Genomic DNA, 26,766 nt, shown 5'->3' on the forward strand with positions numbered 1-26,766 from the left:
TGATCCTTATACCGTCGGGCAAGATTTTTTCATGGATGTAAGTTTGTTGCATTGCAATATCGGCTAGATGGAAGAATTCATCTTTTAGAGCAGATTCGAGTCTTTGGAAAGTGGGTTTTAGATCAGTGTTGTTATCTGTCGAGGTAGTAGTTGTCGGCATAGGATCCGAGTTGGTCCCCACCGTGGGTGCACGTTTAAATTGGGCCAGGAGGCCATCCCTGTGGGTGGCTCTGTCCTCAAGGAAGTTCATTTTCGGGCTGCAATCGGATGTAAGTACGCCTTTCCAGAAGTGGAGCGGCCAAGCAAGCTTGTAGGGAGATAAGAAAAAGACACCGAGAGCCCAATATGGTGTAGTATGCTCAGGACAATAGTGAATAATGTAATGTGAGAAGGTTATACTCACAAACGAGGGTTACCGCTGAGGCAACCACTGTGTATGCAGGTGAGGAGATTAGACGTGTTCTCACTCACGGTTAAGAAGTCGCTCTCATTAGATAGACGAAAGGTAGGGGTGGGTCCCCCTTCCACCAAGGGTGGACACTATAATGACTTTGATGAACAGAGGCGCCAGCAGAATAAAAACAATAATTAAAAGTTTTAATATATGCTGGGGAGGCAGTGGTGGACTTACCTCCGAAAGCAGACTAGACTACTTGTCTGACATAAATAAACACTTTATTAGTACCCCAATAGATGCAACGCGTTTCGCAGGACCAAGCCCGCTTCATCAGGCAATAAAACAGGGGACAAAACTGTGGACAAAGGCAAAAAATACAGTACTGCAGTGAGCTACATAATATAAAAAGCATTCATACGGTGCATACAAATATATCAGTTGCTAAAAACGTTGGGGGAAAAAAACGGTTTTTTTTGTTTGTTTGTTTGTTTTCTTCAAACTGTGACATAAAAGCTTGCATAAGGTTTGCATGCGGTTTTGTAAACAGGTGTTTGTAGTTAGTTGATGCGACTGCTCAAGGCAGCCAGACAGTGGGTACCCAGACTATGGATGCCCATATGAACTTCATTGAGGACAGAGCCACCCACAGGGATGACCTCCTGGCCCAATTTAAACGTGCACCCACGGTGGGGACCAACTCTGATCCTATGCCGACAACTACTACCTCGACAGATAACCACACTGATCTAAAACCCACTTTCCAAAGACTCTAATCTGCTCTAAAAGATGAATTCTTCCATCTAGCCGATATTGCAATGCAACAAACTTACATCCATGAAAAAAATCTCGCCCGACGGTATAAGGATCAGAACACTTACTGCTTTCCCCAAAGATTTGTTGTTTAGTACCGATTGGTATGATTACTTAGAATTTTGCACGAAAGGGATGATGGAAAGGATTATAGCTAAAAGAAAGTCTCTTATTTTGGAATTACAGCCCATTATTACGGAGTGCAGGGAGTTTCTACTACTGCACTCCAAAAGCGATCAATATTACCCACTCATGTCCAATCTTAAAACACGAGTTAAGAGATTCGAGCTAGATACCATAGAGTCTAAACTCAAGAAACTCAATAGGGACAGGCTAGCATATGCTGAGCACCGGGAAAGAGAACGCAGGCCTCGTCCTGCCCCGGGACCGCAGGTACCTAGTACCAACCCACCACCACTCCCGATATCATTGATGAGCCTTAACATCCCACCACCTCCATTTAGATACCCACCTTATCCACCACCCCCTATCCTACCACAACTACCACCTCCCACCGGTCATACTCCAGCTGCCCCCGTGAACGTGGCACCACCGCCCATGGACACAGCCACTGTGACTGACAACAATGCAGGCACCTCTGTACCAGCCTTCACACTAGGGAAAGCACCACTCACCAGCAATAACGCACACACCCCTGCACCCAAGACCCAACGGAATAAGGGCTTGAACTCACGTCACAAAATCAATTCATCCATTACCTCCACCCCCCGGGCTGGAGCCGGCACTGATCACACTAAGCCTCCTCCCACCAAGCCTGATTACAACTTTTCACATGATGGTCCTCCCCCATCATTAATGGGGGTTTCTAATGAAATCAACCCAGATGATGCCCACATAAACAAACCCGCCTCTCCGACCAGCATTATACCGAACTCCCCAATTGCAGCATCCCAGGTCAGTATCTGCAACTCTGACTCTGATTCCCTCAACTTCTCAGTTCATCAGACCTCACAGGAATCCACCACACAAAACCAATCATCTCTCACTAAAAAGTCTAGTCCCCATACTCACCAGACGTCCATAAAAACCTTCTTCCAGCCACTGCCGGATACCGCCAAAACCAAGGGAAACCATACCAACAACACCCTCACTTCCTCTTTTTTAGAACTCCCCTCAGCACTAACCCAGAACATCCTTTCCACCCAACTACCCAGCCCCCGCTCGGAACGAGTGTTCCTACAGCCCACGAACAAAAAACGACAATTATCAGATACAGAAAAAGAGGAAGTAGAGGGAAAAGAAAAAAGAAACAAAACATAATCATCACTCCACAGTCCAGCCCAGACCCACCACTCCAGACCAGCAAATGTATATTTAACCTCTCTAACCATATCCTCACCACTAACGAAACCAAACTCTTGAGAAAGGGATTGTCATTCTGTCCAACTAACCAGGCTAATTTGTTCGAATTATTCTCAGATCTCAATAGTTACATACGTAAACTAACATTAAAAAGGCACTTTGCCATAAAAAAGCTCAAACCCCCCAACGTTACAGACTCCACCATGATAATAATCACCAATAACGATACCCTACCCACAGTTACTGCATCCACTCCAGAATTGGAGCTGGAAAAATATATCACCACCACGCTAAAGGGAAGATCCCGGTTCTATCCAGCAGCCTCAAAGGGAAATTATATAGAAACCTTTTATGCTATGGTCCTCAGTGACCTCCCAGCACTTCAAGAATACCCTACACCATCCACATCCAATCTCAGTCCATCTGAGAACGCAGCCTTGAAATCCTTGTCCAAAAACCATAATCTCGTCATCAAACCTGCCGACAAGGGAGGGGGCATAGTCATCCTTAACCGTTCAGACTATATAGAAGAGGCCAATAGACTCCTGGGGAACCCTGCGCATTACAAAAGACTGTATGGCACACATGGCAAGGAATAATGTGATAATGAGGGATTTGTATTGTATGGGTGGGAATCAAATATATATAAATGTCTCTTTAAGTAGTTTTATCATATATACAAGTGTTAGGTATTAGAAGCAACGGAGAGAATTTTTATCTTTATGGAAGATGTAATTATGAAACTGTACCCTAGATGGCGGCAGACTTGCAGGCTACACAGAGGGGCACTGAGTTTGCGCGGAGGGCGCGCCAGGCATAAAAATGTCCGCCATACGCGTCAGACTCCATGCCCCTGATGAGTCACTGTGTGACGAAATCGATAGGGCGGAGTCTGACGTGAAGGCGGAAGTGCAGCGTGTGGGTGAGCGGCAGCGAGGAGGACACGTGTGGCGTTCCTGATCTCCGTACGCGCGGCGGAAGACGGGGGAATACGTCTAGACGAGCCTGCCAGCCTGGCCACCTATGCGGGGGAGAGCCCGCTCAAACAACACTCTACGCGCTATTTTAAAGAGGATACATGTGAGTGCAATTGCGTTTTTATAAATAAATTTTTTAAGCAGTATTACACTATATGGAGTTTTTCTTATGAGGATGAATATGAAGGGTGATTCCTTCTGAAGAAATATCTGGTGTCATCAGTGGAATTAACTGGTCGCAGAGGTGGGGGACGACCCGGTAATGGTCCCAAGGCGTATATAGACCATTGGTTGGTCTAGGATAGCGGTGAGTGGACCACAAAGGGTGTTGGTGGAGGTCTGCTGTTGAAATATTAGCCAGGAGTGTACTACTTGTGACATCAGGAAGAGGATTTATCCCAGCCATAAATTTGCTTTTAATTTTAGGGCTTAAGCACTTGGACATTGTAACTTTCATTTGATATATGGACTACAGAGGGATTACATTTTAACTGTTGTATCATATATGTATTTATTAACCCAAACCCATTGAGGGGTATGAGTATCCTGAGCGCCAACCTCTTTATATATATTACAAAACTCTAGCCAATGATCCTACTTCAGCCCTAAACACCACACTCAAAGACTTCATCAATAATGCCTTCCTCAACAATATTATTACGAAAAATGAAAGAAACTTCATTATTAATTCCCAACCAAAAACTCCCATATTTTATTACCTTCCGAAAATACATAAATGTTTGACCAAACCACCAGGTAGGCCCATTATCTCAGGTATCGACTCCATTACTAGCAATTTGTCAAAATTCTTAGATCAGCACTTGCAACTAAATGTCCAGGCCCTTGATTCCTTCCTGAAATATTCACACTGTCGGCCCTTGTATTGTTTTTGTTTGTGTTTGTTAAGCAACTGCCAAGACAAATTCCTTGTAGGTGCAAACTTACTTGGCGAAAATAAATTGATTCTGATTCTGAAAGACTCTCAGCATCTCATCTCTTTACTCCAAGACTTCACATGGCAGCCAGATTTTGTCTGGCTGACATGTGATGTCACAGCCCTATACACAAATATCCCCCACTCATTTGGTCTTACCTCCATACAACACTTCCTATCCTCCAATACATCTATGCCAATACCTCAACAACAGTTTCTGACACAATGTGCCGAGTTCATTCTCAATAATAATGTATTCACGTTTTTGGACAATGTCTAGCACCAAATCAGCGGGACAGCCATGGGGAGCTCATTTGCCCCCTCTTACGCTAATCTCACAATGGGATACTTCGAACACCTCAAATTAACTTCCAATAATCCATATTTACATAATATTTTTTTTTACAAAAGTTATATAGATGATCTTATTTTCATCTGGAAGGGAGACACCATACTCATCCCAAATTTTGTCAGCTACCTCAATTCTAACACAGCCGGCCTACAGTTCACACACCACCATCACACCTCCTCCATAGAATTTCTTGACCTTACACTCTATACAGAAATCAACCGTATCAAAACTAAAACTTACTTCAAACCAGTCGATGCAAACAACTACATCCATTTCGACAGTCATCATCACCACCCCTGGATCACTAACACACCCTATAGCCAATACCGCAGAATCTACAGAAATTGTACAGACCCCTCACAATATGACATCCAATCCAATATACTTACCGAGAAATTCACAGCCCGCAAATATCAGAGAAAACTGATCAAAGATGCAAAACATACAGCTAAAACCCAAAAACCCAAAACCACCCCTGCCAGCCTCCCCAATACTGAAGCCCCCCCCCCCCCCCCCAGATTCATTACGCAGTTTAATGCTCAACATGTAAAAATAAGAAACATCATCAGCAACAGATGGGACATTCTCTTACAGGATCCTTTTCTCCGCCCACTGCTACCTCCCAAATCCGCCATCACCTACAGAAGAGCACCAAACCTCCAAAATATTCTAGCTCCCAGTCGACTACGCAGATCACACAACACCACCCACAATACAGCCATAAGACTGGCCCCAGGCTGTTATCCTTGCAATAAATCCCGCTGCACTGCGTGTAAATATATTCTATCAGATCAACATTTTGCCTCACACACCACCAAAGTACAATACCCAATCAATGGCCATCTCACCTGTGAATCAAGGTATGTCATATATGTCATAACATGCCCTTGCCGGCTCCAGTACGTGGGGCGGACAACCCAAATGGCACGTAACAGGATCGGCCAACACAAAAGGAATATTATCAACAAATTTCCCCTGCACAGTGTTTCACGTCACTTCTCCACTCACCACAATAATGACCCGGATCTCTTTTACATAACACTTATTGATTCAGTACGTGCATACCTGCCTGTGCCTTTGACAGACTGAGATGTATTGGATCCAGATCCTGAGGACCCTCGTTCCAGAGGGCCTCAATGAACAATTAGAGAAATTACACTAACCTATCAATATTCCTCAAGTGTCCAGGAGCACCACCAATGCCAGAAACTTCAAAAATACTGGTGTGCCAAGGTCCTCACCCCGGTACCTGGGGGCCACAGCAAATAGTATCACACACAGGACCGACACCACGCTGAGTATTATAGCTCTTTTAAGGCTTTATTGTTGCAGACATGATAAGCAACAACAGACTGCTGTTTCGGCCTACACCGGCCTTTGTCAAGTTGCTAAGTGATCATATACAAACACAATGCATCAAACACACATATATAATACAAAGACCCACCCCAAACATGGATCCGTGACCAATCAGAGGAGGTACATATTGGAGGACCTGATGGGAGACAGCTACAGTCCAAAAGGACCAATCATCGTAGAGTATTTAAATTCAAACTCACCATTCAGGAAGAAACGAGGCTGTCCCACTGTCCGCCGCCATTGCAGAAGCACGGGCGCATCATAGTATTCTAAACCGCCGCCTCCGTCCACGGAGGCAAGTGGTGTGACGTCAAAGTCATGTGACACCGTCACCTGACTAGACCAGCTGACCAGCATCACCAATCACTTGCGTCCAGTGCATTGCATAGCCGGCACAGCCCCCGCATCATCACGGTAGGCGGTGCTAATGCGGACAAATGCCTGCCCATATTGCCATAGCAACCTGGGCGCCCGCAAACATAATATATAAGTCAAAGCACTCACCATACCGCTGCGGGGTTAAAGGGGCACTCCTCATTACCTCCAGTCACTCCCATATTGGTCTGTAAAATAAACAAAATAAAATTAAAACCACAAAAAGCCACAAATACCCAGATCATAAATAGAAAGATACTTAGTCAAGGTAACAATAAACTTAGATACAAAAACCCAGGTCTAACTCGCGATTCAATCCCGCTCCTCCCATAGCATCCAATCGCCTGATCCAACCTGCCTCCCTCCGCAATAGCTCTTTAAGTCTATCACCTCCCCTCCACTGGGCACATACCCCATCAATGGCCATTACCCTGAGTTGAGAAACACCATGGCCACATGCTTTAACACGTCATCGATGTAACGCCACCAGCAAACCGCATGTTGGCGAAAATAGGGACTCAAATAAATGAAAGTCTCTTCGTATAGTCCCATAAACATGTTTGCATAGGAGGGGGCCACATTGGAACCCATAGCAGTGCCCCGTAGCTGCCCAAAAAAACGCCCATCAAATTCAAAATAATTTTCTTTAAGAACAATTTCAAGCAACTTCATCAAAAAACTCCGTTGGGGGGAACTACAATCAGATTGCATCATAAGGTACCAATCCACCGCCTCTACACCTCCATCATGTGGGATGGAGGTGTAGAGGCTCTCAACATCCAATGTAACCAAGGCCGCATCGCCCTCCAAAGGTGGTAGGGATCTTAATTTACTCAAAAACATCCCTGTGTCCCGCAGATATGAGTCCAGGGACTGTACAATAGGTTGAAGAAGTTTATCCAGATACTGTGCTATCGGGACAAAGACTGATCCCACCCTCGCCACTATAGGACGTCCAGGAGGACGATGTAACGTTTTATGTATCTTCGGAAGAATATACATATGTGGCGTGGTGGGACCAGTCTGTTGCAAAAATTTAAATAAGGGCTCATCAATGATGTCCCTAGCTAGAGCCTCACGTAATATCTTCAATATCAACCTCTGGATTCTGGGCAAAGGGTCACATTGTAGCTCTACATATACATGCTGATCTGACAACTGTCTAACAATTTCAGCAACATAGTCATCACGATTAAGTATAACTATTGATCCCCCTTTGTCTGCTGGACAGACAACAATTTCCTTATTATTTTGCAAGGCTTTAAGAGCAACGTTCTCAGATTTAGTGAGATTGTGAGAGACACGAAACAGTCCATTCTTATAATCACGTTCAATCGCTGTCAAGTCCTCGATTACCTTAGAGGTATACATATCAATAATGGCATGGCTAGGGGGTTTGAAAGTACTTGAATTACGTAGGCCAGTGTCCCTCAGACACAACGCATCACGGCCTACGTTCGTATAATCCCTAAAGCCAGATGCCTGCGGAACAGTACCAAAAAAGTGCTTCAGCTTAATAGAACGGAAAAAACGATATAAGTCTTGTTCTAATTTGAAAAAGTCAGGCAAAAAGGTTGGACTATAAGACAGGCCATAGTTGAGTACACGTTCCTCAACCTCAGATAACATGTGAGAGGAAATATTTACCACCAGATTGGATGCAGTCATCTGCCCCTCCTGGGCCTGAGGTTCATCGGGTTCCTGGGAGGCTTGTTTTTGGGTCCTCCGCCTGTATTTACGACCCCCTCGCCGTTTCCTACGCCTTGGGGGTGAGCCGGGGAGTTATCTCTAGATGTAACGACTTCATCAGAGCCAGATGAACCTGCTCCTGATCCACTCCCTCCAGGGCGTCCTCTCCCCGGTGCCCTCCTATAACGACGTGTTGGTCTATTTTGAGATGGTGTAACCTGCTTCTGCCAAGGATACACGTAACCCGTCTCATAATCCGATTTATCACGATTAAACTTGGAACGTTTAGTCTCCTCCTGGATTTTCAGATACTCTGCCAGTTTCTTATCCATAGCTTCAGTAAATTTCTTATAATCCTCCTCCATCATAAGGCCTTTGATCCGTTGGAGTGTGGTTTCAATTTTCTCACCCAGCACAGGGATCTCCTTCTGGATCCTTACAATAGTATGCAACATTGCGTCATAAGATGCCTTGTTCCATATACGGACCCACACCTCACAAAATTCCGGATCCTTGGGGAAGATTAATGGTGCCACATGTGCTCGAACAGCACGAGGTATCCTATGGGCTCTGCAGTATTCTGCCAGGGTTTTTGCATGAACCTCCAAGTTAATCCTGGTTCTCCTCAAGGCCTCATACTCAGTCTGTAGAGGCTTCACGTCTGGTTTCAGAAGAAAAGCTGTATCTGACTCAATGGATGCCAGGATCGAAGCGGCCTGGGTCCCAGAATAATAAAAAGTATCCTCGACTGGTACTTCTGATTCGGCCATGGTGCTCACTGGTAGCGGTACAATACAAGATTCCTCAAGTGTCCAGGAGCACCACCAATGCCAGAAACTTCAAAAATACTGGTGTGCCAAGGTCCTCACCCCGGTACCTGGGGGCCACAGCAAATAGTATCACACACAGGACCGGCACCACGCTGAGTATTATAGCTCTTTTAAGGCTTTATTGTTGCAGACATGATAAGCAACAACAGACTGCTGTTTCGGCCTACACCGGCCTTTGTCAAGTTGCTAAGTGATCATATACAAACACAATGCATCAAACACACATATATAATACAAAGACCCACCCCAAACATGGATCCGTGACCAATCAGAGGAGGTACATATTGGAGGACCTGATGGGAGACAGCTACAGTCCAAAAGGACCAATCATCGTAGAGTATTTAAATTCAAACTCACCATTCAGGAAGAAACGAGGCTGTCCCGCTGTCCGCCGCCATTGCAGAAGCACGAGTTTAGATACCCCCCCAGAATGTCATTCCGCCGTGCCCCTACTTTACGGGATAAACTGCGGCTTAAATCGGCACCTCCTGCTCAGGCTCACAGAGGCAAAGCTGGTATGTTCCCCTGCCTGTCCTGCCATATGTGCAACAGTGTGATCCGTGGTAATATTTTTGTACATCCCACTTTGGGAACTGTGTTTCATGTTAGAAGACACTATACATGTGATTCTGATTTTGTTGTCTATTTACTTAAGTGTCCATGTGGTTTTATTTACGTGGGCATGACTACACAGTGTCTCAAGGTGAGGATTTCAGCACATAAATCTGCTATCAGGAACGGCACGGTGGGACAGGCAGTGGCAGAACATTTTAAAGCATGTGGCCATGGTGTTTCTCAACTCAGGGTAATGGCCATTGATGGGGTATGTGCCCAGTGGAGGGGAGGTGATAGACTTAAAGAGCTATTACGGGGGAGGCAGGTTGGATCAGGCGATTGGATGCTATGGGAGGAGCGGGATTGAATCGCTAGTTAGACCTGGGTTTTTGTATCTAAGTTTATTGTTACCTTGACTAAGTATCTTTCTATTTATGATCTGGGTATTTGTGGCTTTTTGTGGTTTTAATTTTATTTTGTTTATTTTACAGACCAATATGGGAGTGACTGGAGGTAATGAGGAGTGCCCCTTTAACCCCGCAGCGGTATGGTGAGTGCTTTGACTTATATATTATGTTTGCGGGCGCCCAGGTTGCTATGGCAATATGGGCAGGCATTTGTCCGCATTAGCACCGCCTACCGTGATGATGCGGGGGCTGTGCCGGCTATGCAATGCACTGGACGCAAGTGATTGGTGATGCTGGTCAGCTGGTCTAGTCAGGTGACGGTGTCACATGACTTTGACGTCACACCACTTGCCTCCGTGGACGGAGGCGGCGGTTTAGAATACTATGATGCGCCCGTGCTTCTGCAATGGCGGCGGACAGCGGGACAGCCTCGTTTCTTCCTGAATGGTGAGTTTGAATTTAAATACTCTACGATGATTGGTCCTTTTGGACTGTAGCTGTCTCCCATCAGGTCCTCCAATATGTACCTCCTCTGATTGGTCACAGATCCATGTTTGGGGTGGGTCTTTGTATTATATATGTGTGTTTGATGCATTGTGTTTGTATATGATCACTTAGCAACTTGACAAAGGCCGGTGTAGGCCGAAACAGCAGTCTGTTGTTGCTTATCATGTCTGCAACAATAAAGCCTTAAAAGAGCTATAATACTCAGCATGGTGCCGGTCCTGTGTGTGATACTAACCTATCAATATTCTTATCCGCTCTTTTTATCCTGGTCGCTCTCTTTTAGTTTTTTAATTCTTTTTATCATCTCATAACGATTTTACTTTGAATATAAAAATTGTATGATCTATACCCAATTTAATTCATTGCACCGCTTTTTCCATATATTATCACTGTTTGTGTGCAAAGAGACCAATGTATATTCTGTGAAAACTATATTTTGTCACTTTAATGCTCTTACATATCATTTATCGGTAGACTAAGAGACGTCCAAGGGACTGTAACTATGAATTGGGTATGTTTAAGCACTTTCTTTCCAGATGTTTTACTTATATTAACTAGATTTTGTTTTTTACTTGTGTTTTGTGTTTGTGAAATTGTATTTATATAGTAGCTTTATCCCCAAAGATGCAATTCTATACTTCCACCACTAGTTGGCAACAAGATTCCAGCTGTACGTGTTGTTTATAAATTTCCCGGTTTTTATACATAATAACATTTTTCCCTCACATATTTGAGCCCTGATCCATGGGTCCCCAACAGGGACCCGGGACCCTCCCCTTCCCTTGTCCATCAACGCAGCCTTAATTTTGAAGTACAGCAGTGTTTTTCGCTATACTCCTTCAAAATGCAGGTGCCCCCAGCATTTTCCCTTAAACAAGGCAACGGGCAGAGCCGGGATTTGAACCCGGGTCTCCTATGTCAGAGGCAGAGCACTTGACCATTACACCATCGAGACACAGCTTAATAAAAATATGCATGCCATCTATAGTTTTGTTTGCATTGATGCGCCGTTTTTGGCACACGCAATGCCGAGTATACACATGTCAGCAGCCGATTGGCTGCTACTCTTTCCCTCCATAGTGACTGGTCCCGCTCACTTTACTTCAGTGGCTGCCCCGCATTGGGTGAGACCTGTCCACAACTGCATTAATAGCACCTAGCATCCTGACCTCTGTACAGAGGCGCTATACGTGCTACCTGAAAGCTACTGGTAAGCTACACTCCATTTTTTATACTCTGCTGTTTGCCTTTCATTAAGACTGCCATTCCCTTACACTTCATCATTTTTTAGTTGGACTGGTTTTTATTATTATTGGCTTTATAATCTTTAAAGCTGTTATTACATATTACTACACATTAAAATGTCCTTTTTTTAGTATGTGTTACTCAGTGAGATCATGTCTGGCCCCTGGTCAGCTACTAAGCATCCACTTGTTCTTATTCACTTATTAAAGAGACTCCGTAACAAAAATTGCATCCTGTTTTTTATCATCCTACAAGTTCCAAAAGCTATTCTAATGTCCTCTGGCTTACTGCAGCACGTTCTACTATCACCATCTCTGTAATAAATCAACTTATCTCTCTCTTGTCAGACTTGTCAGGCCTGTGTCTGGAAGGCTGCCAAGTTCTTCAGTGTTGTGGTTCTGTGATGCATCTCCCCCATCCAGGCCCCTCTCTGCACACTGCCTGTGTATTATTTAGATTAGAGCAGCTTCTCTCTTCTCTCTTATCTTTTACAAGCTGGATAAATCCTCCTCTGAGCTGGCTGGGCTTTCACATACTGAGGAATTACATACAGGCAGAGCTGTCTGCACTCTGCAGGAAGAAACAGCCTGATACTTCAGTGGAAGATAGCTGCAGGGGGAAAGAAACACACAAATGATCTCTTGAGATTCAAAAGGAAGGCTGTATACAGCCTGCTTGTGTATAAATGTATTTTCTATGTGTGGACATACTGTACATCAATCTACTTCCTGTTTTGGTGGCCATTTTGTTTGTTTATAAACAAACTTTTTAAAACTGTTTTTAACCACTTTTAATGCGGCGAGGAGCGGCAAAATTGTGACAGAGGGTAATAGGAGATGTCCCCTAACGCACTGGTATGTTTACTTTTGTGCGATTTTAACAATACAGATTCTCTTTAACTACTTTTTCAGGACATTAGTCATTATGATTAATACATTATGCCACAGTATTTATTTTACTATACTTTGCACTTTAATATTTATTACACAGTGCACTTTATAACGGTATGATTTGGGCTCCGCTCCCACACCTCACATGGGCATCCATAGTCTGGGTACCCACTGTCTGGCTGCCTTGAGCAGTCGCATCAACTAACTACAAACACCTGTTTACAAAACCGCATGCAAACCTTATGCAAGCTTTTATGTCAGTTTGAAGAAAAAAACAAACAAACAAAAAAAAACAAACCGTTTTTTCCCCCAACGTTTTTAGCAATTGATATTTGTATGCACCGTATGAATGCTTTTTATATTATGTAGCTCACTGCAGTACTGTATTTATTGCCTTTGTCCACAGTTTTGTCCCCTGTTTTATTGCCTGATGAAGCGGGCTTGGTCCTGCGAAACGCGTTGCATCTATTGGGGTACTAATAAAGTGTTTATGTCAGACAAGTAGTCTAGTCTGCTTTCGGAGGTAAGTCCACCACTGCCTCCCCAGCATATTTGAAAACTTTTAATTATTGTTTTTATTCTGCTGGCGCCTCTGTTCATCAAAGTCATTATAGTGTCCACCCTTGGTGGAAGGGGGACCCACCCCTACCTTTCGTCTATCTACAGAGAGCGACTTCTTAACCCTGAGTGAGGACAGGTCTAATCTCCTCACCTGCATACACAGTGGTTGCCTCAGCGGTAACCCTCGTTTGTGAGTATAACCTTCTCACATTACATTATTCACTATTGTCCTGAGCATACTACACCATATTGGGCTCTCGGTGTCTTTTTCCTATGAACATCTAAGGGGATGTCTGGATGCCTCGAAATGCCATCACTGCACGGAACAGCTTGTAACACAGAGACACTCCACACTGATCTGCTGTTACTGCAAAGGTTTTTGTCAATGGGTTTCGGTAATTTACCGAATTTCTACTGCACCTGTGAAAATTTTTATGGATTGGCATACAAAAGTCTAAAATATTGAATGCGGTATTTCTTGACCAGATTTTTTTTTCTTCACACAGCCCTTTATGAATCGACCCCAAAGTGTACCTGAGATGGTGCTGTCAGGTCAATGATCACAGGTCAAGCTGTATGCTCATATGACTGACCCAGAGCCACCCGTAAAACCTGCGCAAACTCCTGCCTAACACAAAACTACAACATACATTTCAGGTAGATGTAGCATACAGATTGACAGACAGCTAATCACCATACAACCTGAATATTCAAGGCAATTCAATACTGGACACAGTAGATATGAATATGGAAGATAGTCACCTGAGGCCTAGTAGATGAGGCTATCCAGACGAGTGAGCCAAGCAGCAGAAGTTCCTGGTGGCGGTGAGAGAGTCCAGATACACACTTTTCAGAGATGGCGTAGTCAAGGCAGGCCAAAGTCAGTCCAGGCAGAGTTCATGCAAATCCGTATCCAAGCAGAGGTCAATCCAGGCGGCAAGACAGCGTAGTCGAGGTACAAGGCAATAGTCGGCAACAGGAATCAATCAGAGGTTAAGCATGGTCAGGATACAAGGCAATAGTCAGCAACAGGAATCAATTAGACAGTGAGCGCTACCCAACAACAAGCCAAAGCTAATGCTGTCACGGGCGATGACTGGGGGCGCTCACCAGGTTTAAATACTAGGACTAACTAGTCAACAGAAAGCAGACATTAAAACAAACCAATAGTATTCCAGTGTGTCAGCTATCAGCTGACAAGCAAGCAGAGAAGTGTGTCACTGTTTACATCGGCAGAGCGCGTACTGAGAGCGTGTCCTTCGCCTGACCAATGAGGTCTGAGAAGCCTCCTGTGCTCCAGTAACGTCAACGGCTTGTCGAGACCCGGAAGTTGGAGCCCCAGCTCAGGTCTCTGCATTCCACTACTGGCGTACAACGGGGGTTCTTACAGGTGCATTATGCAGTATTTATACTTACTTGGGGCTTCCTCCAGCCCTGTGTGGTACATGGGCTCTCTCGTCATCCTCCCCGGCCACTACGTTGTCCCGTGGTCACCTCAAGTAATTTGGTTGCCGGCAGCCCGTGAAACATGTTTGTGTCCAATAAAATAATTTTAAAGTCAATCCTCATCTGAGGTACAACCATTTATTTACGCTCATTAGCTTATAAGTTCTGTGCACACCCTGGGGTTCCTCCTCCCACCGTTGTATGTATAGTAAAGCAGGTCTTAACCTGCTTATTGATGCTTGATTGTTAAAAAAAATAAATATATATATATATATATATATATATATATATATATATATATATATATATATATATATATATATATACACTGCTCAAACAAATAAAGGGAACACTTAAAGTGGACTTTAACTCATTGCATAATTGTGTTCCTTTCATATAGTTTATAGGGCATTCCTCAAGCCAAATACTGTTTTAGTTTTGTTTTAATGCTCTAATGCCCTATAAACTAAACAAGCCTCGGCCACAGCTCCTTTTGTGCCTTGTAACTGTAGCGAGGGCTTATGGGAGCTCAGTCTGGGCAGGAGGAGGTTACTAGACATTGTTTTCAGAGGCTGAGGGGAGGAGGAGAGGGGACTGAATTTACACACAGACAAGCTGATAGCCTCTCCAGCCCTCAGCCTGTGACAATGTGACAAACAGAAAAAAATACATATATCCAGGCACATCGCCTCTAGTTAGGACATTAAATAAGTTATTAAGGAAAGGGAGGTGCTGAAGGGGATGTGGCTAGAGAACAGCAAAAATCTATTAACCCCTCGCACTCACGCATGCAAATGTTCAAACAAATGCATTCACAGATTCACAAGTACCTATGTTTACATGGGTACTTCTGTGCAGTATAGGTGACTAAGCATAAGAATGCATTCTTCTGTGAACTAAGACCCCGGCTTTTAACTTAGCTGTAGGGATAACAGTTGTGCCTGGATGAGTGAATCTGTGAATGCATTTGTTTGAACATTTGCATGCGTGAGTGCGAGGGGTTAATAGATTTTTGAATGTGACAAACAGAACATGGATGCCCTCATTGTATCACAGGAATAAATAATCATAAACTTTTGAAGCTGTTTACAGCTAGATATGCTGTGTAAACTATCTAAACTTTAGATAAGATATATAGATAAGTTACTTGTTATAGTTAGTTTTTCATCTCGGATCCAATAAAACACAATGCAACTCCAAGCCTATCACACTTCTGTGAAATCAAACTGTCCACCTAGGCAGCAACACTGATTGACAATCTGTTTCATATTCTGTTGTGCAAATGGAATATAAAACAAGTAGAAATTATAGGCAATTAGCAAGACATCCCAATAAAGGAGTGGTTCTGGCTGATGTTTTTGGTCATTTTTGAATGGTGGCGGTGCTTTCACTCCAGTGGTAGCATCAGACAGAGTCTACAACCCACACAAGTAGCTCAGATAGTGCAGCTCATCCAGGGTGGCACATCAATGCAAACTGTGGCAAGAAGGTTTGCTGTGTCGGTCAGCGTAGAGTCCAGAGTATGGAGGTGCTACCAGGAGCAGTTGGGGCAGAGAGCGGCATTATGAGGACACAGAGGCATGTCATTTGGAAGGGAACCTGTTTCTGTGTCCTATTGCTATTGGTTGGATAAAATCATCTTACAAAGATATATGTGGATACTTCAATTAAGTCCAGATTTAGTCATCAAATTCAAAGAAGAAAAGCAGGTCGGGCACCAGCTCTAATGCTTCAGTGTAAGTTTAATCCCAACCGGTACAGAAAGTTACATCAGATAGAGTGATCACAGCCGTTTCGCAGGTTCCCCTGCTTCGTCAGAGGCAAAAAGTGGTGTACACCTGAAGTCTTCTTCATAAATACATGAAAAATGACTGTAATTCACCCAGAGGATACGCCCAGTCATCTATGTGCGTTGTACGCCGCAGTGGAGGAAAGCCTGCCCATTCCGGGTACACCCCCTTCCCACTGTAGCCAAACAACAAGGCCAGGTTTCCGCCCAATCACCACCGGAGTTCGTCTGGTCACATGTAGCCGCTGGGCATATAGGTATCAAGAGTGAGAGGGATGAAAGGAAGTGGTCACTTCACAGACCCACTGGACCTTCAGTGATGACCTAGAAAACCTAGAAATAATACTCTGTGATTTCTATACCAGTACTGGCATTGAATCAGCTGGTCAGCCACAATAAGAGACACACAGACAGGTTGTGGTTGCCAAACAGATTAATTATTGCCTTTGAATCATTATATTTATACAGTAATTTGTACATCCTGCGCAAACTCAATAGACATAGAAATTTCCAGCATATTTACATAATACACGATTTAAATAATACAGATGAGGACTTTCCTAGCATAACATATGACATCTCTGCAGGTGTCAAAGTGGCACAATAAAAGTTTCCTGTAGGACAAAGATAGAACAGAATTGGGGAAGTGAGAATGCAGTGTAGCATGACAGGTTCAGTCTTCAAGATCTGGCTAAACTAAAAGCTTGCTACAATATATATATGGATCCTAAGATGGCTGCTGAGAAGACAAAATGGCTGACAGTGTATATACTTATGCTTGCGAACCCTTACAATTCCCTCCTTTTTAGACATTTTCCAAAGGAAAAATGGCTACACAGACTATGCTAGTATTGTCCCCCAAAGATTAGTATCCTGGAGGATGCCAATCTAATTGTATCTTTATGAAAAAAGATAATCATATCAATGTCAATTATTTAGCCTTATACAGAACTAACATATCAGTGGGCAAAATTCTGGTCACAGTCCTCCGATGCGATAATGGACATAACATGAAAAGTTGTCTGTACTTCTCTTTCCTGATGTAATCTAACAAAAATCTTATGCATACTGCATGTGAGGGTACACTCATGTGTATAATCTTAGCCTGCAGCAGGAATATTTCTCTCAGATCAATACAAGAAAAAAACTAACTTAGCCTGCACTTATTCCAAGAGAAACTTCCATCTGCTCTTGTCTAGAAAAGGACTTTTCTAAATACTAGGCCTTAGGTCGGCCAAGGTCAAAAACACCCTTATGATAGCAACTAGCGCATGCATAAGGTGGCTATATTTGTGAGAGGGTGGTCTTGACTTTACAATTTAGTTTATAACCCATTTGTGAGGCATGGCAGACCTCCGACCCTCCATCAGCCACTGTACTCCAAACTATCTTTGTATCCTTTACTCTAGGTCACACACTCCTGTTAACCCAGGGAGTGGACATCAACCCAACTACAATCATACTCAGGCCTTAATGCCCCGAGTACAGAGGCTGAGATCAGAAATACAGGAGTACTGCCAGAACTCACCAAGTAGGTCAAACCGTAGCTACAGGCCTCAGTCCAGGACACATTTGTGAAAGGGAATACAGATCACAGCAGAAATCTAGGGAATAAGGCTACATGAGATCCTCAACATCTCTGGCCTTCCAATTATCCCATACTAAATATACCAATCCGGTTGCCCAAGGCAACTGTGTTGCTGTGAAATTGTAGTCCATTGCACCAATCATACTGACCAAAATCCTGTTATGCTTGTTCAGATAAACAGATATAACTCTGATTTAACAAGGAAAAGGAATGTTAGCTAATTGACGTTTTACCACAGTAGCGGTAAATATCTATACAGACACACTACAAATCAAAGCAGAAAAAGATGCAACTAATAGCAACCGCTGCTATAGATACTCTTTCAAGATCAGGACTAACAGGACAACTGTAATGATGGCTACCTTCAGATTTGACCATACTAGAAGGACTCTGCTAATCAAACATATGGGCACTCATCAGTTATATTCATAATCAGGATAGGACAGAATATAATACTCTAGTAAAACTTAGCAAGACAATTATGGCCAACTTGAATCTACCAAAGACCAAGGTACCAAAAATAGGAGACTTGTACCCTGAAAATTGCCCACTGAGATCAGGTCTGCTGAATTATATGTGTAGCAACACGTATGCGTGGGTGTGTAAATATATATTTTACTGTCTCATAAATATACAGTTTTATAGTTATCTGGGTTGAAGAAAGAGGTGTGTACATAACATAACACACCACACCGGCCCATTTCACTGCTGGTCCAGAGGAAGGCGAAAAACCCTTGTAAGGCATAGTGTATTTAGCCCCAAAAAGGGAAAATTCCTTCCTGACCCCAAAATGGCGATCAGAAAAAATCCCTGGATTTATCAGCATTTGGCTTTATTTAGTAATTGAGATATCTGCTCATTACATGTCAACCCATTATATAACTTACAAAAACCCTAATTCTAATTTTTACTTGAAAAATGATATAGCAAAATAAAGGCTTTTACTCTTCAGAAAGCATTAACCTATAATTTGACTTACAACTAGCTCTCTTTCTATCATATACTTAATATAGTGACCCACCCCTCATGGCAGCTGATTCAATCATTGATCTAAGATCGGCATTAAAAATATCCAATCCTTGATCAGACAAGTGAACCCTATCCGGGCGGAATAAGTTAGGCCGGGAACCCTCAAGCTTATTATGCCAATAAGAAAAACCCCTTATAGCTGGCAGGGATCTAGATAAGGCCCTATTAATGAATGTCTTAATGGTCCTCAATCTATCTTGAGGAAAAATCCACACCCGTCTGGGAATGATTTCAGAAAAAACCAACACACATTGGGGAATGATCTCATGAATGCGCATAAAATCATATTTCATGCGGTGTAACAAATCAATAGTGTTAACTTTACCCACGTCGTTCCCACCCAAGTGACAAATAAGAATGTCTGGCATAGGAAATCTCCGCATTAAAGAAGTAACCCTACCAAAAAACATATTCCAAATCATCCCTCTAATACTGAACCAATAGATCATGAAGTTATTTCTAGATAACCCAAGGTTTTCCCCATAGTCACTATTAGTAGCTTTCCTACGAGCCCAATACACATAAGAATGTCCCACAATCCATACAATCTTCCTGGGTCTGAGATCCAGATCTTGTTCCATTCTTCAACAGATGACACACGCAACTATGGAACTGATGAAAAAGTCTCTTTCTGGGATTCAGGCCTTAGTTGAACTATTTCACCCAAAACAGCGGATCCAGTAAGAAATCCTTCTGTAAAGATAGACTCAGGATAGCCTCAGACTCCCTCTGGATGGATGACTTCCGGATGGACTCCGGTCAGGCTGTCTTATCCTCCTCAGGATAGATGTCTGGCAAGTTGTTTCTGAAAGAATAAAGAGACATGTGCGAGCATCAGGTTTTTCCCAAAAAATCCAATAAGTCATTTATTTTTCCTAGTAGTTGTAATACTAATAGGATTCATACTCTCCACCATGAACTTCAACACACACTTAGCGGATCTTTCTATGATCCTAACGGATCTCTCGCAATACCCCGTTCGCATGACGTCGTGTCGCTGTACCCGTGCGAGTATGTGACTCCATACATGGCACAGAGGATAAATTCCCAATGAATTTTTACACCATAATGAATTCCCATTTTTCATTCTTCCATTACCAGTCACACTCTCATTCCATCATACCTTCCACAATCAATGTATTTTAAAGAACTCAGGTGGCCCTAGACTAGTGCAATATCTACCTCACTACCCCTTCTTACTACACCACTACATGAAATGACATGACACACTAGGCCTGGACAGGGCTGGACATGTGTATAGACAACAAACTAACATGACCGTTCCCTATACCTCTTTTCCCCCATTTGAGCATACATTAAATTTATTTTAATGTCTGATCAAAATTAGCAAAAGGCTATATGGCATAATATGAGCAGGGTCACAGTACAGTGGATCAGTGGCCAGCACTGGCTCCCTGTAGTAGGGTTGGGTCCCCTTTTAGATTTAAAGCTACAGACATACAAATAATTTCTATAGTGTCCTTTTCCTCATAGTGCGCTCAAGGTACTATACCTATGGTTGTCCCCGAGACACACTTCTATAGGTACACATACACAGAACAGCACTACAGAGACTAGGCTAAGGCCTCCTTACTAAACAGACACTGAACTACAGATCAAGCAGAACTGAAATTACAATTCTGCCAGAGGTAAAGCTTCTAATCATTACACTATAAAATTAAACAGTGTATTTTTTCCTAGAGTCTTCAGAACAGTGAAAAATTCTGTCAAAAATCTAAAAATCCATCCAAATAATTGTCATATCAACATCAAATGATTCTGCAGTTTGTCAAAAAGGTTCAAGCATTAAACTAAGCTATTTTCCTAAGGCTAAGAAAAATGTACTTATTTTCCTATGCTGAGTGGATTTTGGGCTTACAAAAAAACAACCATATATTCTCACTAAAAATATGAGTGACATAGAGTAAGAGCCTTAAACAGCTCTCTGCTAATATATGTCATTAATTACATACACACAAAGATATTGTGCCACCCGGAGAGGAGATATTAATGTAAAGGAGATGGATTTATGAACAGGAAGAGGGGTTATTAAGGTAAAAAAAAACCCCACTATTGGAAAAGAATTCCCATAATCTAAAGGGTGACATGAGATAAACAGCAAGTGTGACCCAGAACTACACACGTGATCTTAATTGACCTAAAACTATATACCTGTCCTGACTATTTAATATGTCCTCAATGTTTTCCATAAATATTCCCAAATGAATATGGCTTTCACAGTTTCACAATATCCACTAAAATATAGTACAAACAGTATACAATACATCATTATCTTTCAAGAGTTGCATGACATTTAGAAATATTGAAGTTACAATAACTGTGCTTTATCAGAGTGGCTTTGGAGGAGGAGCAAGCTGAGAGAATTCGTTCAACTGGGTGACCAGGCCAGTGAAGAATTAAATTAGACACAGTTTAGTTACAATAGCAAGTAATACTTCAACAATGAGTTGCAAACAACATTAAATGCCTTTTCTGCTGCGATTGATATAAAAATACAGCCTACCAACTATGATACAATATTCAAGAAGGATTTTATCTATGGAGAACTATTGAGTAAATTATTTGAATCTATATGCTTCAAAGTTACAAGCTATATAAATTCCGTTCAAATATGAACATTATTCTAACAAACTTATGGCAACTACCATGACATGGGGAAATGATTTAACTCTACTCACTTGTATAAGTCTGGGTGACAAAACGCCATTACTCAATTAACCCACTTCAGACCAAGGGAATTAGGTTGTACTAAAACTAAATTCTCTTTACACTATGACACTAAGGTAACACGGTGACGTAGCAGCCAGTGCTCTCGCCTTGTAATGTTATTTAAATCTCTGCCTGGTTAACATCTGCCCCGAGTCTGCATGGGTTTCCTCCAGACACTCAGTTTCCTCACCCAAAAAAAACCCCACAGACAAATCAACCGGCTCCCTTCCAAATTGGCCCCAAACTATGATATATGATTCCACTATACTACCTATGAAAAAATCTCAGCACCTCTTTTGGACACGTATAAAAAAATCTATTCTGCAGTATGGGAAACTTCAATCATATACATATGGACCTGGGTGACAGTTGGTATCAGTGAAATCTAATTTAATTTAAGGACACTAAGGTTCAGGAAAAAAATCATTCTCCTTAAAACTTCCTATACTAGACATGTGGATTTATTTACAGACTGCCGCGTGTGTAGTGAACAACACAGTAGCAGGTATATTAAAGAAAGATAGGGACAAAAGAAATATATATAAATTATTCACTGTTCCAAATACTCCAATAATATACCTCATAAGATACATATGTATACAGATATACGGTATATTCAGAAAAGACTTCTGAATGTGCTTTTTTTTCTCTGCAAAGTAGTACGCTAGTTCCTCTTTTTTTCTCTCTCTGCTGGCAGAAAAAAAACATAAGCAGGCGTTTTGTGCAGCCACCCGGAAACACCAATTAAAGAAAAGCAAAAAACGAATCTTTTGTCACAGAACCAAAATCCTTTGTCACAGAACCAAGCCTATTTAGATACAATTTAACTTTTTTATTTCTAACTATTAAGAATACATCCGTATATATGCAGAAATCATTATTAACAGATAAAAAGAGTTAAAAATACTACTATTTTATAAGGCAAGTAGTATACCTGACATTAATCCATACATACGGACATATATGTTTCCTAATTAATCTAATGTTTTAATGTTAGACCCCATTAGATTAAAAAGCACTACTTTTTACTTCCTCATTTTATTTTGCTGTCACTGACTGATTCAGAGGAGGAACCCACACAGATGTTGGCGGGCGCAGATTAGATCCCTTAAAAATGACGTGTGCTAATTTTTAACCCTTTCAAACTTAAAGGAGAATTCTAACTACGGGCCCTGGTGTAGATTTTACATCAGCCCCCCCCCCAAGAACTCTATACAGGGCAATTGATACAGCGTGCCAAAACTTACCAAAGACATTTAGAGTGTCAGAGGTGCAAGGAGGGGATTGGGACACACTGGCAACAGTGTGTTAAAGACTACTATTGTTCAGGACCAATAGAAAGCTAATACGGTGATAGAGGGTGGACCCTTCGGGGCCCTTGTGGACCAAAGGCATGGGTACGGTCAGTCCTTCTGTACCCCTCCCCCCTATTGTTATGTCCCTGCAGTTATCACCTCTCTATCATACATATCACATACATGCACTCAATACAATCTCCCAATTTACACACATATGTGTCAGGTTGTACACAATACATATATGAATACATTATGATACATATTATTGCATACTTAGATCCTAATTTACAGGAAACTGATTACATTATTATATTTCTGAGATGTTTCTTTTTACAGAAAAGCTTATTTTACATGACCCATGGATAATTCAGATAATTTTAATGATCGGTCATCACAAAAACCCAGTACAAACAGACCTTTTCCAAAGGTGGCGTCTGAAACCAGTTTGTACGTACATAGAATTTATACTGGCGATTTCAGTAAATGACCGCTCTTATCCGAATCCCATGTGTGTTCTTAATATTAATTTTACTAACCTTCTCTCAGAAATACAGTAAGAATCTTATAGCAATTTATATCATCGCTGGCGCACCCTATAGACAGACAACAGACATACATAAAACACACATTATTATTCAACTGTTCGGTAATAATAATGCGGGGCAAATTCTAACCAATTCTTTGCTCCTTGATACATATATTGATAATCCCAGTTAATATTATGTGACAAATCTTTTTCCCTCTTTAAACATAAGTCCTTAATTAAGTTCATATGTATTAGGCTATTACTACCAATTAAGGGGAATTGTGGACTAAAATTCATTTCCCTGGTCTTTTCCACTACTTTTTCTACCCACGGGTGAACTAAAGATCTTTTTCCAGAGGCCCTTATAACAAACTCTACACATGACTCAAAACTCATAGGCGTAGGGGCAGGAATTAACTTAACAATATTCTGGCCCATCTCACCCAATTCTAATTTATAATATACTTTCTTGGCCATCTATTCAGGTTAGAAATATATTATTGAAGTCTAGGGATTCTTGTATATATTATTCAAGTCTAGGGATCCTCTTTAAACCCAATCTATTATTTAGTAAGGAACACAATACAGTGGAGCCAAATCACTCTATATAATGATTTGGACTTGAAGTTCCACACAAATACCAACAAATTATCTTATACTTCTATGCAACAGATAAGATAAGCAGACGACCAGACAAACATATATTAGAAATCACAAAGTATTTGAACCCACATAATCAATATACTATGGCGACTATCTAAACCCTTATTCTTACCAAAAGAAATCATTTCTAATTCCTTACCAAAAGGAACTCTTTCTTTCCTGAAGAAATTACTACTGAGTTGATCAGACCCAAATAGACAAATTAGATTTTCCCAAAAAATCTAACACCCAATTCATTCAGACTTTTACCTAAAAAGTCCGAAAATTTAGACTTACCAAAAGTCAACCTATTAAACTATTACCTGAGTTGCCTGCTTCGACACCCACAACAATTCATATAAGTAATAAACAGTCTTCAATCAACATAAAGACATAATTAGTACTTACATGAACTGAGGCGTTTGAAGAATCCCAGGACGAGAGCCCCAGCTGAAAGGAAGTGGTCACTTCACAGACCCACTGGACCTTCAGTGATGACCTAGAAAACCTAGAAATAATACTCTGTGATTTCTATACCAGTACTGGCATTGAATCAGCTGGTCAGCCACAATAAGAGACACACAGACAGGTTGTGGTTGCCAAACAGATTAATTATTGCCTTTGAATCATTATATTTATACAGTAATTTGTACATCCTGCGCAAACTCAATAGACATAGAAATTTCCAGCATATTTACATAATACACGATTTAAATAATACAGATGAGGACTTTCCTAGCATAACATATGACATCTCTGCAGGTGTCAAAGTGGCACAATAAAAGTTTCCTGTAGGACAAAGATAGAACAGAATTGGGGAAGTGAGAATGCAGTGTAGCATGACAGGTTCAGTCTTCAAGATCTGGCTAAACTAAAAGCTTGCTACAATATATATATGGATCCTAAGATGGCTGCTGAGAAGACAAAATGGCTGACAGTGTATATACTTATGCTTGCGAACCCTTACAAGGGAGAGAGGCTGCTGGTTGCCACGGTAGCGCTACATGCCGGGCGCAATTCCAAGCAGCATGTATATAGACTTAAACTGCCTGTTGTGTGCCGCCATGGTAAACATTATCAAGATAGTAAGCAGCCTCTTTCCCCTGTCTTTAGCCATAAACAATCAAGGGTAAGGTATGGTGGGTTATTGGATTTACAAAGTGCATAGTGGCACTCAGACTTCAGGTGACGGCAATCCAGGTACGTCACTTGGCCAATCGACCAATCAAAGTCCATCGCTTTTGCTTATGCCCGAACAGATTACTCCCCGACAAGCTCCTGTCTTATGCAAGGCATAAAACGGTCAATAAAGTTCAATAGCACAGTAACCATGACAACTTGTGATGCCCATGATGTTTTCTAGGCGTCATGTGGTTGCAGCAGCTAACCACTTGTTGTCATAGGGATACAGACATGCCAATCTGCAAGGAGACTTCTGTGTTACCCTAGGAAACCACAAAACAGACAAACAATTAAAATCAATATAAAAGATATATTTGGCAATACTACAATCAGAAAATGAGTAGGTCCCTACACATACAATAAGCATCAATATCATTGCAGAAAACAGAACAGTTCATTCTTATTCATTCAGGCCAAGGCGGCTGCAGGCTTTAGTGCGGGAAATTAATCTGGCTTCTTCTGGCCTTAAATGTTTTTCCCAATCACCCCCTCTCCTTGGAGAGAGTCTACCACTTTTAAACCAGTGAATCTTTAAGGGAAAGTGACATCTCCATGTTCCTCCAAAACATGTTTGATCAAATGTCCTGCCCCTTTCCTGGTATTAAGGGAATTTACATGTTCTTGAAATATCGTGCACATTTGGCGTGTTGTCATCCCAATATAATATCAATTGCAGGAACAGAGGATTGCATAGACTACGAGCATTGAGATGAAATCCTTGATCAAAAGTGATTCACCACTAAGCGTGATTCTTTTCTCTGGTATAAATTTGGCACAGTGGTTAGTTACCACATTTAAAGCACCCCTTCGGTCATGCACGAGTCAGCCAATCTGTCTGCTTTCTGCTCCCTGCACTCACTTCTCACCAACCAATTCCCAATTGTTTGGGCTTTATGGAAAGTGATCAAAGGTTTTTGGGCCAGAGCTTTCTCAAGGGAATCCTGGTATCCTATAATTTATCCTGCCAAAAAAATGTTGTCAAAGGCTGGGGCCACCGAGGTCCCTGACGCCATTCCGGAAGCCTGAAATACCATACCGGTTTCCTAGGGAAAGGTGGTAGAAGGCCTTCTGATAACCAGCCCTGCTTTACTCCCCCCCCCCCCCCCCCCCCCCTCTACAGTAAGGTTTGCAGCAGATTTTTTAAAATGGAAGCTTGGGGTTTTTGTAAGTTTTTCATAAAAGTTGTCAGGGCCTTCTAACTGTCTCAAAGCCTCTAAAAGCCTCTGTTACATAGTAACATCTAAAAGTGCAGAATGATATGCAGGCATTGATCTATCCTAGAGTGGAACCTAACATCACACCAGAAGAAACCGTAGCTTTGAAAT

At 42.0% G+C, this 26,766-nt stretch overlaps 1 protein-coding gene across 11 annotated transcripts in view; it reads left to right on the top strand.

Annotated features, from left to right (window-relative positions):
- Positions 1-26,766, top strand: part of FAM120B (family with sequence similarity 120 member B) — a 748,069-nt gene that overhangs the window by 124,248 nt on the left and 597,055 nt on the right. For 2 of the 11 annotated variants that reach the window (XM_068231929.1, XM_068231930.1), the window contains exon 2: positions 10,093-10,151. The exons of the other annotated variants lie outside the window; for them this stretch is intronic. In XM_068231929.1, coding sequence (XP_068088030.1) covers positions 10,149-10,151 — 3 coding nt within the window. In that variant the 5' untranslated portion in view covers positions 10,093-10,148. The remainder of the gene's footprint in view (positions 1-10,092; positions 10,152-26,766) is intronic. 11 annotated transcript variants of the gene reach the window in all.

The sequence above is a fragment of the Hyperolius riggenbachi genome, chromosome 4 (genome assembly GCF_040937935.1).
Source record: "Hyperolius riggenbachi isolate aHypRig1 chromosome 4, aHypRig1.pri, whole genome shotgun sequence".
Lineage (NCBI taxonomy): Eukaryota > Metazoa > Chordata > Amphibia > Anura > Hyperoliidae > Hyperolius > Hyperolius riggenbachi.